This window comes from Paramisgurnus dabryanus, chromosome 6 (genome assembly GCF_030506205.2).
Source record: "Paramisgurnus dabryanus chromosome 6, PD_genome_1.1, whole genome shotgun sequence".
In the NCBI taxonomy this organism is placed as follows: domain Eukaryota; kingdom Metazoa; phylum Chordata; class Actinopteri; order Cypriniformes; family Cobitidae; genus Paramisgurnus; species Paramisgurnus dabryanus.
In genome coordinates, this window is record NC_133342.1 from 3,699,290 (window position 1) to 3,715,270 (window position 15,981).

At 35.0% G+C, this 15,981-nt stretch overlaps 2 protein-coding genes across 2 annotated transcripts; one reads left to right on the forward strand and one right to left on the reverse strand.

Annotated features, from left to right (window-relative positions):
- LOC135744171 (prolyl 4-hydroxylase subunit alpha-1-like) lies at positions 1-7,763 on the forward strand. The gene is made up of 14 exons (XM_065262140.1): positions 1-116; positions 2,215-2,311; positions 2,634-2,779; positions 3,061-3,186; positions 3,272-3,511; positions 5,438-5,586; positions 5,702-5,878; positions 5,987-6,039; positions 6,135-6,231; positions 6,834-6,884; positions 6,981-7,019; positions 7,107-7,175; positions 7,257-7,353; positions 7,490-7,763. The coding sequence occupies exons 1-14, from the start codon at positions 11-13 to the stop codon at positions 7,558-7,560; spliced, it is 1,518 nt and encodes a 505-aa protein (XP_065118212.1). The 5' UTR covers positions 1-10; the 3' UTR covers positions 7,561-7,763.
- Positions 7,764-10,792: 3,029 nt separating this feature from the next.
- LOC135744342 (ETS translocation variant 3) lies at positions 10,793-15,981 on the reverse strand. The gene is made up of 5 exons (XM_065262378.2): positions 15,915-15,981; positions 11,832-12,060; positions 11,624-11,738; positions 11,468-11,531; positions 10,793-11,305 (listed from the first exon to the last, which is right to left on the reverse strand). The coding sequence occupies exons 1-5, from the start codon at positions 15,979-15,981 to the stop codon at positions 11,031-11,033; spliced, it is 750 nt and encodes a 249-aa protein (XP_065118450.2). The 3' UTR covers positions 10,793-11,030.

Consider the following 15,981-nt stretch of genomic DNA (forward strand, 5'->3'; position numbering starts at 1 on the left):
GACTGCTGACATGTTTTGTGGTTTCAAAAACATGAAGGTAATAATGCAACTATTATCATTTGTGGCATGTGTCTGGATTGTTTCTGCTGCTGAGAATGAAATCTTTTCATCAACAGGTATATTAGTGTTTCTTTGATATTATTATTTTAACAATTTACATTATTGACCATTTTTAATACAACGTTTTTATTGATCTCCTGTTTCTATTTATTCCCTTCTAAGAAAATGAATTTATGTTATTACTTTTGAGTTAAATAAATACACATACATTAATGTTATTTTTTTTTAAATGTGCTAACACTTTACAATAAGCACTGTAGATAAGCTACACTGTAAAAAAAATTACACATGTTAAAATTACAATGTTATTGCAGCTGGGTTGCCGGTAATTTACCGTGGATTTACATTTATGTTATTTACTGGCAAGAGTTTGTTCAAAGTTAAATACATTTTAAATATTAACAAGTCTTATATTATATCTTTACAGAATAAAACTATACAATAACAGCCTCATGCAAAGCATTCTGGGAACCAGAAATCATCATCAACCTTTTTCTGTTTTTTGCTTCAGATTTTGTTTCACAGAATGTTTTGCTTGATGCTGTTTTTTTAGTTTTACTCTGTAAAGACAAAGACTTGTAAATGTTTAATTTTCATTTAACTTTGAACAAAATCTACGATAAATTACCGGCAACCCAGCTGCAATTTCTACGGATTTTTTTTTTACAGTGAATAAAAAACTAACAATTAGTGATGCACCTATGTATCGGCCACCGATATGTATCGGCAAATTTTTTATGAATTTTGAACCGTCGAAATATTGGCAAATATCGATTGTTTATTAATTAACTGCGTGAAGGCAATACGTTTCATGTCTGTTGCATAATCCAGCATTTAAAAAATATATAATTATCAAAATAGTTAAATGTCCCCCCCCCAAAAAATAAAATCTGTACAAATAATAGTTTGTCAGAAGTGCGATGGGGGAAAAATAGTAAATCACATAGTTAAATCACGTGAGAGATTATTCATTCACATGAGCCATGCAATCAGAGAGTATTTAGGGAAATGTCTGCGGTCTGGGCTTTTTTCAAAATCTCGTATAAAGACCAAAAATCGCCAAAATTTTATTTTGCTTTTTGCCTCTTTTATTATGTTGGTCAGTTAAATGTTAAATATATCCAATCCATGTTCAGTAAATAAAATAATTTATTGCAGAAATAAACTAGCTAATAGGCCAACTTTATAGTATTGTATACCAGTGTTTAAAGAGTAACTAAACCCTAAACCAACTTTTTTTAGTTAATGATCTGTAAGAATGATGCTTTATTAGTGCTGTTCATTGATTTTAGTAAGTTTTTTGACATTTGGATATAAAGTGTTTCAATACTACAATATATGGTGTAAAAACGTCTCAGTGCTGCCCTCTTCAGGTTAAACGGTGGCTACTGCAGTTGAATTTTCCTATTGGATGTTGGGTCCAAAAAATGACTCGTGACGTAAGCAGGTTCAAGCTCACCACGCCCTTGTTACGATCTTACCACACACTTAGTTCGTCCCCTCTATCTCCGTTGGGGTCTGCCCACTTTTCTTGCATTTTTCAAATATTGCCAGTGGGCGGAGTCAAGCTCTGACCAGGGGTTTAGTTACTCTTTAATATCGGTATATGGTATCGGTCAATATAGTTGTTTGTTTAAATTGGTATCTGCAAAAATCCTATCGATGCATCCCTACTAAAAAAGAACAATACTTCTACAGCATTTATTCATCTCTGTTCATATTACTTATACATTTAATTACATTTCTAATATATTTACTAATACATTTTTTAAATTGTGAGCTGTAGCTGTTAACATTAGTTAATGCAAAATAAATAAACCAAGACAAATTGTGTTGCCATTAACAAACATTAAAAAGGAAATTGTTACATCATGTTGAAGATTTACTAATGTTACAACCCTATTGTAGTGAAAGGTAAATGTAAGTGATCTCTGTCCCTGTTACATCTGTTATAATATCCATTAATTTGAATTACAGTTTTCTTATGGTAAATGGACTGCATTTATGTAGCGCCTTTAACAGACCCATGGCCATCCAAAGCGCTTTACAATTAGCCTCAAATTCACCCATTCACTCACACATTCATACACAGATGCATTTTTGTTATTAAAAACTGCTACTGTACAATTAATTGTTGTACTGTGTTTGAAAAAGATCAAGTCATGCAGCTCGTGGAGGAAGAGAGATACCTTCTGAAGATCTTCAGGAACTATATAACTATTGAGGAAAAAAATTTAAACGTACTCAAAGGGTAAAATAATCATACATTACACATTTGACTTCAAGAAACATTGCCATAAAAATATATTTAAAAAACTGCAGAAGTGTTTACATAATCAGTTGTGGATGATTAACAATCTTACTTGTTAGAAAAAATATCAAAATATGTACCCCAGCTTTCACTGGGGCAGTACCCTTTCAATATTTAGAATTAGGTTCAGATATGCACACATTGCAAAGGTTTAAGTTTTGAATAAGTACAGCCTCAGTGACAGCTGCATTTTTTCTGATAGTGTACGCTGTTTTCAAGGATGATGTAATGTTGAAAGAATGTATCTTTATCTTCAATGCAGCATTCTTGAGCTTCTTACGCAGCTCTCAAACTCTGAGGACTCTGAGGAAACCATGAGTAACCCTGTTGCAGCTTTCAAACTCATACAACGAATGAGAATTGAATGGGTGACTATGGTAAACTCCACTAAACGGAGTATTTATGAAGGTGGGTTATTTTTAGCTATATTAAAAAAGTTCAGATGCAAAAGCATCTGACAGGGTCCTGCGTCAAACAAATGAGATAATGATTGTAACCGAATGCTCATGGCACGTATACATTTATCAAATACCTAGCATCTAATCGGCTTAATCCCCTCAGGCCATTCAGAAATACCATCTAGTGTCTGATTTTAAAAAATTACAAGAAGCGGGTTTTACATCTGAAATCTTCATGTTATCAAAATTTCCTTTTTTTATTAAAGTTTTGTTTTTGTGTTAATCTTGTAGAATTTCAAGTAATACTGCACTCAGATATACTAAATATCCCATCAAATGAAGATATTGAGGGTGCAGCTTTAGGACTTATTAGTCTGCAAGAGATCTACAAACTCTCCCCAGAAGACATCGTAAAAGGTGAAATGTCTGCAATAATGTAAAGTTACGGTTTGTCGTTCCCTCTGTTGCATGTTTTCACAAATCAACTACAATAATTTTACAGGAACGTTTTTCGGTGAGGACGAAGCTTACCATGTGGGGTATATCGCTTATAAGCAGGACAAATTTCAGCTTGCATTTCACTGGTTTCTATACAGTCTGAAAATGCTAAATAATCCAGACTCCAGACCTTCAATACGAGTTGTTACTAAGGAACTTTTGCTTTCTTACCTGGGCACCTCAGCATATAAGTTTGGAAGTCTACCTGTGGCAATAAACTACACCAAACAGCTTCTAAATCTGGGTGAGTCGAATATGTGCTAACAATGAATTTTTTTTATCATTATCACATGAATGAGAGTGATATATATTGTATATCAGCATGACTATCATTTATTTATAGACGTTTTTATCGGACACATTCATTTTACCACACTGTCAGAAATAAAGGTATAAATCTGTACCTTTTCTGTCACTGGGGCTGTACCTGTCAGGAATCACGAGGCGGAGAACCCAGATGCAGACTTTTAACCCAAAACTTTAATAACAATAACAAAAGGCCCACGAGGGGGCAAAATTACTGACAAGACAGGAAACATGGCATACATGAGACAAAACGAACCAGCACAGGACAGCAAACACAAGGGCTGCTTCCGAAACCGCATACTGTAAAGTAGGTACTGAATTAGATGAAGTACCTACTTACTTGGCGTTAAAACAGTAGGTACTGTATCCGGGTAGTATGAATGAGATTCGGACGTACTACATCCGCCATGTTACTACATCACGTGACATACGACGTCATCACGTTATGTCATTTCAGCGCGAAAACAGCCGCGTGCCTCTTCTTCTTCGTTGGATAACTCCTCGTCCGGGGCATCATGGGATAGTGAAGCGTCCATCGTATGCAAACTGCAAAATCTAACCGGAAGTAGTAGGTCATCCGGGTACTTTTCGCATACTGTTTTTCGAATACTATGTATTCGGACATACTACTCGCCTCGCCTACTGCTTTTCGCGTACTATATAGTATGTAGTAGGCCGTTTTGGACCCAGCAAAGGGCACTAAATAGGAGAGTAAATTATGAGGTAGCAGGTGATATGAATTAAACAATAATGGGATAATTAACAAGGAGACGAGGGGGCGGGGTCAGAAGACGAGACAGGGAAGCAGCACAAAAGCCATGTGCTACCACACAAAACACATGGGGCTGTCATGATCCTGCCAAAAGGAACAAAAACTATGACAGGAAGGCAGGACCATGACAGTAGCCCTCCCTCAAGGGACGCCACCTGGCGTCCCAAAAGGGCACACACAACCAACAAGACAAAATGAGAGATCAAGGACACAATACATTTAACAAATCGGGGCAAGAATAAATACAGAACAATAGGTCAGGGAACAATATAAACATCAAACATGAATGTACAAGAATGTTCAGGATGGGTGGGCAAGGTAGGGAATTAGTCCTTGATCAGGGGATACAATAAAAGTAGAGCCGGAGTCCAGGCAGGTATGACTGGGGGACTTGGAATGGGTTCATGTGAAACCCAGCCACCAAAGCCAACCGTGGCTCAGAACAGAACCACTGGTCGAGACGAAGTTGTCCGAGGCGAATTTGGAATGGGACAGAATGTTCAAGGAAGCCCACCATGGCTAACCGCCCAGGAACACACCCTCGCGGTTCCCCGTCCGGGATCACGCACTTCGCGGCTCACCATCCAGGGACACACACTTGAGGCTCACCGTCTGCGATACACATCCTCGCAGCTCCCTGTCCGGGATCACGCCCTCACAGCTCACCGTTGGGATCACACCCTCATGGATCCCCATCCGGGATCACACAGTTCGCGGTTCACCATCCAGGGACACACACTCTCGTGAATCACCATCCGGGATCACGCCCTCGCGGTTCACCTTCTATTAATGTAAAGCTGCTTTGAAACAATTACCAATTGTGAAAAGCGCTACATAAATAAAATTGAATTGAATTGTTACCGCTGAAACCGTCTATGAGACTGCATGAAATCATGCTTATATTCACTTAATGTAATATTGCTTTTATATAACAGTTATCTTGTGTTTTGGACAAAATATGTCCCATTGCTGCTTTACAAAAAATTTCACCTGTCCAATCAAATCAGAGAACCAGAAGTAACCAAATAACAGAGATAACTAAATCTGAGGCATACATTTACTGCTGTCTTTTCTTCTTATTTTTTCTCCTAGACCCAACTAATGATAAAGTTAAACATTTATTGAAGTCGTACAGAACCCTTCAACAATCTTCAGTTTCATACTACCCTAATATAAACAAACTGAGTACAAAGTCACATAACTCCTATGAAGCATTGTGCAGGGGAAATGTTCACCAGAAGGCAAGTCCAATTTTCAAGTTTAAACCATTATTTGGCATTAAATTGCAAACAATAAATGTAAAGCTGCTTTTATGTGTTAATTGGTTATTAAAGTATTTTATATTTTAAAAACCAGACCTCCAGAAGGCAGAGAGCACTGTCCTGTAGGTACAGCACAGGTGGAGGAAACCCCAGGCTGATTCTGGCCCCACTAAAAGAAGAGGTGGAGTGGAATGAACCCCGGATCATCAGATTTCATGACATAATATCAGACAACGAGATTGAGATCCTGAAGAATCTCTCGAGACCTTTGGTGAATATCTAACACACACACAAAACAAGAACTCACAGAAATTTTGTTAATAGATGTGCTGCTTTTCATTGTATACATGATGGTTTATTCTTGTTTTGTGACCCATAGCTTTCCAGGACTGTGACTAAATCAGGCATCTCAAATATCCTTGTTTCTCAAAGGTAATAATCGTGTTATTACTGAGAAAGAGCATTGTTTAAAGAGTTCAACATTTATTTTGTTTCAAAAGTGGGATGAAAACTCCTTTTATTTTCAGCGTTTTCCTGGATGAAGACGACACTGTGGTTGTTCGAGTCAATCAAAGGGTCGCGGATGCTACAGGACTCTCTATGGAAACAGCTGAAGAGCTACACGTACACTCTTATTTAAAAAACTTTATGTTTACAGTGTGGAAACTCTTTCGCTGTCCTAGTTAAACACATGTAAACCTTTGCAAACATGTCTTGATTACCAGTGTTGGGGACAGTTACTTTTAAAAGTAATGCATTACAGTATTAAGTTACTCCCAAAAATAGTAACTAATTGCGTTACTTAGTTACTTTTCATGAAAGTAATGCTTACGTTACTTTTTAGTTGGCTGAGCATTGATCTCTTTCAGGCCTTGAAGGTGTTTTTAAAGACTGAAAGTTTTGCATTCAGAAATTGCATATTTCTTGCATTCCTTTTTTGAAAAAGTAACTCAAATATTAATGTGTACATTTAAAAAGTCATGCATTGCTTTACTGGTTACTTCAGAAAAGTAATATTATTACGTAATGCACGTTACTTGTAATGCGTTACCCCCAACACTGTTGATAACATTATCAACAAAATCAACTTGCATGCTGTAACTCTTGCCACAGTATACTGTTTAATATAATGATAATTTTATATTTAGCTATATTACCTTGACAAAACAGTTGTAAATATCATTTTTATTTCAATCAGAACTCTTGAGTGATGCATTCATTTTCAGGTTCAGAATTATGGGATAGGTGGCGGACATGAACCACATTATGATGCAGGGGTACGATCTTTATTCTGAAATTATTTGTCATTGAGAGCTTGATTACATATTGACCAAACTAATGCAAGCTAATCTGAAAACAAATTCATCCCACAGTTTGACGAGAATGAAAGGATTGCTACATTCCATATTTATGTAGGTTAAGGTACCACTGTCTGAAAAAAGATTTTTGTCTGTGTTTAAAAATCCATATAGAAATGTATTGATATGCTCCTCCTGTAGATGAGTGATGTCAAGATCGGGGGCGCCACTGTGTTTCCTAAAGTTGGAGTTGCACTGCAACCTAAAAAGGTAAACCCTTTCGGTAACACTCCACACAGTATATTACTGTTATTGCGGTAAAATGTTTACCACCATTCTGTGCTCTTTCAGGGTTCAGCTGTGTTTTGGTACAACCTTAAAAAAAATGGTGATGTGGATTTAAGAATAAATCATGCTGGATGCCCTGTCTTAGTGGGTAATAAATGGGGTAAGTTTGAATATTAATAATAAATATATCTGAAATATTTTAAAATTATTTTGTATTTTAAACTTTGTTGTTTGTGACACTGATTGAATGATCAAGCATTTCTTATTAGTAAAATTAAATGTTTTTTTTTTTTTAGTGGCTAACAAATGGATCCATGAGTTTGGGCAGGAGTTCAGGAGACCCTGTTCATTGTCAAAGTGGGAGTGAAAGGCATCGTAACCCTATACAAGGAATCTTCATTTTTTTATGTATCTGTATATTTATTTTCTCATGATTTGTATATTACTTTAGACTGTATGATCTCTTTTACAAATTATAAAGACAGACAGACAGGCAAGCAGATAGATAGACAAAAATAATCAGAAATTAATCAAATGAGCAATTGATCAAATCAGACACTATTAACTGTAAAAAAAATGAATTATATTATGAAATTGTTTCATTTAATGTGTTATCAGACAGATTGTTTTATGTTTTTTAAATTTTTTCTGACAAAAAACTTTCAGATATATTTATTAGTTAATATTCTATTTATGTTTAACAGTACAATATGAAATACATAATGTAAAGTGCTCTGTATACATGTGAACCTGACAAAAAATAAAATTCCACTAATTATAAAATATATTGTAGTTTTCTTCCGATACGTGTTCTCAGTTTTTGTCTGGTTGTAATGCAGAGAATGTGTTGTGAGGCCACACTGTGGTTCTTTTCCCAAAAAAAGGCAAACTTCATAGAGATAAAAAGTTGCATACCTGCCAAAAGAAAACACAAAAATGCCCACAGAAATATAGACATTGTTAAAAATTCTGAATTTAATGTTACAGTGATTGCTATAAACACAATCCAAAAGGACCTATCACTGAAAAAAGTTTAAAACTTTACCTTTTTGGTCGCTGGGGTGATACCCTAAGGAACCATTGTGTACCTATACTAAACATAATACAATGTTGTATGTTTTGGGGTACATTACTGTACATGAAGGATATATTGTGTACCTTTAAAGATTGTACCTCTAAATTTTAACTGGTATAAAATTGATTCTTAACGTACACAATAGCTCATTAGGGTATAATATTGTACCCCAAAAGGTACAACTTTTAAATTTGTTGTCACTGTAAAAAAAATTCTGTAGAAATTGCAGCTGGGTTGCCGGTAACTTACCGTAGATTTACATTTATGTTTTTTACTGGCAACATTTTGTTCAGAGTTAAATGAACATTAAACATTTACAAGTCTTTATCTTTACAGAGTAAAACTAAAAAAAACAGCATCAGGCAAAACATTCTGGGAAACAAAATCTGGAGCAAAAAACCGAAAAAGGTTGATGATGATTTCTGGTTCCCAGAATGCTTTGCATGAGGCTGTTATTGTATAGTTTTATTCTATAAAGATATAAGATAAGACTTGTTAATATTTAAAATTTATTTAACTTTGAACAAACTCTTGCCAGTAAATAACATAAATTTAAATCTACGGTAAATTACCGGCAACCCAGCTGCAATAACATTGTGATTTCTACGGATTTTTTTTTTACACTGTACCCATAAAGGTACAAAAAGGTATCTTTGAGGTGACCACCCCAACAACAGAAAAGGCACCATTATGTAAACTTTTTTCTATAGTGAAAGAAGTATTGAACAAAAAACTCAATAAATAAAAACTCCAAATAATAATCCATTATTTGATGAAAGTCTTGACCTGTGCCTCTCTTTCAGTGCACATTCTCTGTGTTTGGACTTTTGATTAGCAGTTTTGGGGTGTTTAACTATAAATACAGTCAAATAACAGAAACAACAGTGATATCCACCCCAAGAAAGAAAAAAATAAATTTCTTCAGGACACTTAAACTATATTACACAAGTTATTTAACACTTATGGGCCCTCTTGAAGCTTGAAAGGTTGGAGTGGGTGGAGACCGGGGCATTTCTTTAACAGTTTTGGGTACTTTTAAGCTTGAAGAAGTGGTGACTATCCACTCCCATAACCAGACAAACCTAAAACGACAATTAAAAAACAGGGTTTGAAGAACAAATAAAGAGACAAGGGTAAATAAATAAAATAAAATAAAATAAAAGTAACCTGCAACTTTTGCTTTCACTTTTAGTTTCTGCTTTGTATGTTCATTCATTCATTTGATCATTTCCTTTTATTTTTAGTTTTCTTTGTATTGTATTAATTTCATTCTATCTAGTTATTCTACATTACTTTTCTTAATATCGTTAAAAATGTATGTTGGTGCTGTGTTTGGTATAATAACACCTGCTAAACCTGCTTCTAGTCAGAAGACATTATATTCAGACCATCGACAAAGCTAAACTGAGCATTAAAGCAAAGATTATTCAATAAACCATCTTTACATCACTTTGTGTCCTGCTTGCTGTGTTTTCCTTCATCTCTGTATCTGCCTCGCAGTTGATTAGATATTAACTCACAACAGAGTTGATATTACAAATTTAGTCATTTCCTGACGGAGAGAGAGATCCATAGTTGGATCTATCATTCTCAATTTAAAGGTGCAGTGTGTACATTTTAGAAGGATCTTTTGACAGCAATGCAATATAATATAGATAAGTATATTATAAGTATAAGTTAGAATAAGCCATTTTATCTACATGCACTGCAGGTCCCCAGCCGCCATTTTGCACCGCAATGATTCTACAGTAGCCCTAAAAGGACAAATTGCTCTACAGAGCGCGTTTGTCACTACGTTGTCTCAGATGATGACATGTCTGTCCTGTGATGGCTATCGTAGCTTCTCTATGTGCTTTGAAAGGGAGGGGTGCAATTCGCAACCTCACCACTAAATGCTGCTCAAATCTACACACTGCACCTTTAGATATTGCTTGGTTAAGTTTAACCCAATGCTAGATACATTTTGGACAGAACGCATGTTATGGAATAACCCAACATGTGTTCTGTCCAATATTTACCCAGCATTGGATTAAGAATAACCCAGCACAATGTTGGGGCGGTTTCCCGGACAGGGATTAGCTTAAACCAGGACTAGGCCTTAGTTTAATTAGGAAATATATTAAGTTTTAACAAACATGCCTTACTAAAAACATTATTTGTGTGCATTTTGAGACAAAACAAAGGGCACTGATGTATTATAAGATATGTCAGTGCAAGTTGTTTTCAGTTTGGACAGCTCTTACATTTATTTTAGTCTAGGACTAGTCGAATCCCTGTCTGGAAACTGCCCCTTTGAGTGTGGGGAATCTTCAAAACATACAATGTTTATTTTTATTCACAAACTTTTATTATTTTTCTGTCGTTCATTGTATTATTTATCATAATATTTTTTCATGTAGAACATGTAAATCTACTCAGGTAGTCATCCAAGGTCTTCCATGTGATGATATCCAGATAGTCTGGGTAGAAATGTGAAAGTTAAAGCCACAGCAAATAATTGTTGTGTTATTATTGACATTTGCAATCATCAAATGAAGTGCAAACACTATTAAGTGTAACAAAATATGATGTATATGAATTCCATTTATTGCATTATTACACAGGTATTTATTGGTTAATCTCTTTAATGTTAAACAGTATAGTGTCAAATATATAAAGTGCTCAATTGTAAACCTGTGAACAAGGACACGAAATTACAAAAACAAGAATAACACTAGTAATAGTAATCAAACCTATCTTTTTAGATACAAGCCTACGAGTCCTCATGATATACATTTTTTCAATGTTTTTGTCTTTTCGTAATCCAATGACTCTGTTGTGAGGCCACACTGTGCGACTTTTAATTGCTCAGTAGTTAAAAGTTTGGCTACATTGTAGGGTGGAGTTGACGGGTGACAGACAGGATGATAGATTTGCCCCCGATGGAGACTGTCCAGAAAAAAGGGAAACTGCCTCTCGATTGGATGTGCCTGGTGAAAGGGAAATGGTTTGGGGAAGCAGTAGGGTTGCAGAAGTGGATGAGAAACTGACTGCACACCTGCCAAAAGAAAACATAAACATGCACACATAAAAAAATAGAGAAGGTTAAAATATTTTAATATAAATTGCCTGATCCAGCACTAGCATGAATGTATTCGTACTTTGTATTTTTAATTGTAAGATAAACTGTATTTGTAATCTTCAGCAACGACACTCTTACCCAAGTCACTAGCATGCTTGTAGATGGGCAACTGTGAAGAAAAATACGGGAGAGCTGCTGTAGTCTGTAGTTGAGAAGACGGAGAAGAAATATTTTTAAATGAAAAATGACAATGTGCAGTTTAATAATGATGAAATAAGCACTTTCACTTTATACCTGTGAGCAGGTTGGAAGACTTGGGTAATTCACCAAGATCAATTTACTGAAGTTAAACTTGTAGGTAAAACGTTTCCCTTTGGTCTTGTGCAAAATTCGCTTATTATAGTAATACCTGGTCATAAAATAGACATTAATGTAGATCAGTGTCATCACACAAACAGAGTACATAAAAAATGGGTATGGATCTCTGCATCTGTGCATGTACCTTAAAGCTCTGCTGAGTTTGTCGTAATTCATGTGTGGCTTGCCCTTCCTCTCCCCCCACAATTTAGCCAATCTCTCTGGGTCTCTGATCACAAACTCACCCCACTCGCTGCCCCATGTAATAGCTCCGCCCTCTCCACCCCCCAGCAGCTCTAACAGGAAGTGCCATAACTGCACCTGCCGTGAACCTGGAGACCAAGCTGGTTTATACGCCCAGTCAGGGAACAACACTGCTGAGAGAAGACTAAATGTTATTTAGCCAATCACAAAGAGTATTGCTTGAAAAATAAAAGCATGCAATCAATTAAATATGACAGATGGTGAAAAGCATAATAAAAATCAATATGGATGTTCATGTGGCCTATTATCATTGATAAATAAACTCTTAAAAATAAAGGTTTGAGAAAAATGGTTCTTTGCAGCAATGCCACAGAGGAACTATGTTTTTGGTTCCCCAAAGAACCTTTCAGCTAACCATCGTTCTTGTACATTTAATAGTCTGTACGTTACAAAGAAATTTTCCCAAGGACAACTTTCATCTGCAAAAATAACAATCAGGCCTATATGTGTGGAAGATTCACAGCAGGCTTGCATTTAATTTTAAACATTTGATTTGGCAAAAATAATAATAATGCACATTTCTTTTTATAATTATAACAGTCTTTTACACTTTATTTTGATAGTCCACTTTAGACATTCTACCAACTATAAATAACTTTGCAACTACATGTCAACTAACTTTCATTAATTTGCAACCATACGTCAACTACAGTAACTGTCATTAGAGTATTAGTAGACTGTAAGGGTTAGGGTTAGGGACATGCACCTGCAAAGATACTTATAGACAGTTGAATGTCTGTTGAGATATCATCACAATAAAGTGTTAGTAGATATTAAGCAGACCGTTTACTAATTCTCTAAAGATTAGTTGATAAGTAGTTGCAAAGTTACTTATAATTAGTAAAATGTCTAAAGTGTACTATCGAAATAAAGTGTTACCTAACAGTCACATACTGATGAAGTAAAACTAAACAATTTAGTTCACATGAGACATAGTAAGGAGCGGTGTCTCGGACAGAGATTAGACTAGTCCTAGACTTTAATAAATTTAAGAGCTTAAATACATCAGTGCCCTTTGTTTTGCCTCAAAATGCACATCAGTAATGTTTTTAATAAGGCATGCTTATTAAAACTAGTTATATTTCATAACTAAATTAAAGCTTAGTCCTGGCTTAGGCTAAACCCTGTCCGGGAAACCACCCCTATAAGTAATAGTAAGAGCTAGATTAAATATATATTTTCAATTAGCCTATATCATTATTTGTACAGGTCTTCAAACATAAATTGTGGAGGAACAGATTATAGTCATATAGTCTTAAACAGCTTAACATCACAGTCTGAAAAAAATGGTTACAAAAATCGTCCCTAGCTGTCACTTGGGCAGTACACTTTGCACCTAAAGAGTTCATAATAGGACCGCAGAGGTACACTCTAAAAACAAACGGTGCTAAATAGCACTAAAAGTGTTTTTTGGCTCGAAATCATAGAGGAACCATTTTTAGTGCTATATAGCACCTATGAAGAACCATACATATAGCACCAACATAGCAACACATATGCTTCTACAGTACATAGCACTACAGTATATGGTTCTACACAGGTGCTACACACTTCATATGGCACTTAAAATGGTTCCTCTATGATTACCAGCCAAGAACCACTTTTAGTGCTATTTAGCGCTGTTTGTTTTGAGAGTGTACAAAGTGGTACTATAGAGTGCATTTTAGTACATTCAAAGTGCATATTGGTACCAAATGTATACATATCAAAGGGTACTGCTTCACTGACAGGTAGGGACATTTACAAAATAAATATTTTTGTAGGCCTATAAGTTTTTAGTTGTGAAAAAGTTGTGGACCTTTGAATTAGAAGATGGTTAAAAACCAGCTGTAGGTAAAATAAAGTTGTGAACACACACACACACACACACACACACACACATTCTGGTTTCCATGTTTTATGGGGATATTTTATTGATGTAATGGTTGTTATACAGTACAAACTGTATATTCTATTCCCTTTCCCTAACCCAAACCCCCAGCCATCACAGAAAACTTTCTGCTACCTTAGATTTTCAAGAAACATATTATTTTTGATTTATAAGCTTGTTTTATCATGGGTATCTCAAAATGTCCCCACAAGGTCAAAAATGACTGGTATTCCTATCCACAACTTATACCAGGTACACTCTCACACACACACTCTCTCTCTCTCACACACACACAGACAGACACACACGCACACACAAACACTTACTTCTGTTCCAGTGAGTCGAAGGAAAGTAACCCAGAGAGGAATTACAGTTGCACTCCATCTGTCGGATATTATTGTAGTTATTACAACATAAAGTCTGAGTTAAATTAGGGAGTTATAAAGTTAGAGTTAAGCAATATCTGAGTTATTTGACACCCGTGCCAAGCCATTCAATAATGTTGTTTGTTTGGTATTTTGATACTTTAAAGATTTTAAATTAAAATGTTAACTCTCAAGTGTTTTTGTTTATTTCTTGTTAAAAATACCGCGATTATAGCCTATTATTTGTTGCATTCAAATAGGCTATTGCTAAATAAACAAGGCCGATCCCTGCTTTATAACCGGCAGAGAAAAAAGCGAAAGATTTATAACATTTACATCAATTTATTAAAAACTGTATTTAAACAATCGAAGTTTTTTCCTTAAAAATCAAATACAAAAAAAATAGCAAATTATATTTAAACAATTTAAGTCCTTAGAAATTAAATAAAAATAAAGAATTAACTAAATATAATTCTAGAAATATGGATAGCTCATTGCAGCCACTTAATACGCGCATTACCTTCAACTTAAAATACATTTAAAAATAAAACATAGGCCTACCTTACGAAACGTTACCTATTTAAATCTAAATGACTATGATTAAATTACCTACACTTCGTTTTAATTTTTAGATAAGTATTTCTGAGTAAAACAGACTTCTGTAGCCTATGTCCTGTTAAAGATAACTCTTACCTGTTCAGTAATGTTCTCCGCTGGAAGAAAGGTAAGAAAACATCCGTAACTCCTTTCTTTGTTTATCTTTACTTTTTATATTTCTCTTTCTTTTAACATTCACGTTAATTCCTGACTCTCTCTCCCCTACCCAAACTGAAACACTTGATATCCTCGCTTTCCTTTTATCAGGCAGGGGGATGTTTTGTATTGGATGCGCTTGAGGATTTGGAAGTTTAAACTGGGAAGGGGAGGATGACATGTACATTTAATACATCTTAAATAATGTTATATTGCATGATAAATATTAACAAACCATATTAACAAATGGTTGACATTAAAATATACATACATATTCCCAACGCATATTTATGTGTAAACCTGATGCCTTTACAATGTCTAAACGTTTACATTTTCTATAATTACATTTATTTAAAGAAAAAAAAAATATAAAAAAAACACATCAAATTAATTGCATTTGCGCTGTCTAAACTTTTTAAATGTCTATCAAAATAATTACACATAGGCTATTTATAAAAATAACAATTATTATGAACACACATTACATTAATATATTTTGTAAAGAATTTATTCAAATTTGTTATTCATCTTTATTTTATATCGATTTTATTGTTAAAACTTTTATTATAGAGGTGAAAGTGAGAGCAAGCACGCACGCACGCGTGCACGCACACACAAGTGTGACAGGAGACACCGGAGGCTTTTAATTCCAGTGTACACACAAATTCTGCACCAGACAGACATCAATAATTCATGTTGTTAACTGAGTTGAATGTTATGCTTTTAGCCATTGAGTTGTGTTACAGTTCCTCTCACCTTATGTGAAGTGTTTTGTGAAGGAATTCCTTTTTTATTTTATTTTATTTTATACAAAAACCCTTTGGATTGTTTAATGATTATGAGGAAGGGATCAAAATTATCATTAGTGTGCTATGAAAACAACGGAAGTATAGAGAACCCATCCTGTTTAGTTTATAGGATTAGGTGGTCTAAAAGAAATGTTTGTTTTAAAGTGGATGGAGCAAAATCTCCTTACAGGCCTTCCTCATCAGATGATCTGATCCCTGTACTCTCATCCCACTCTCCATCCACATCTTCTCCAT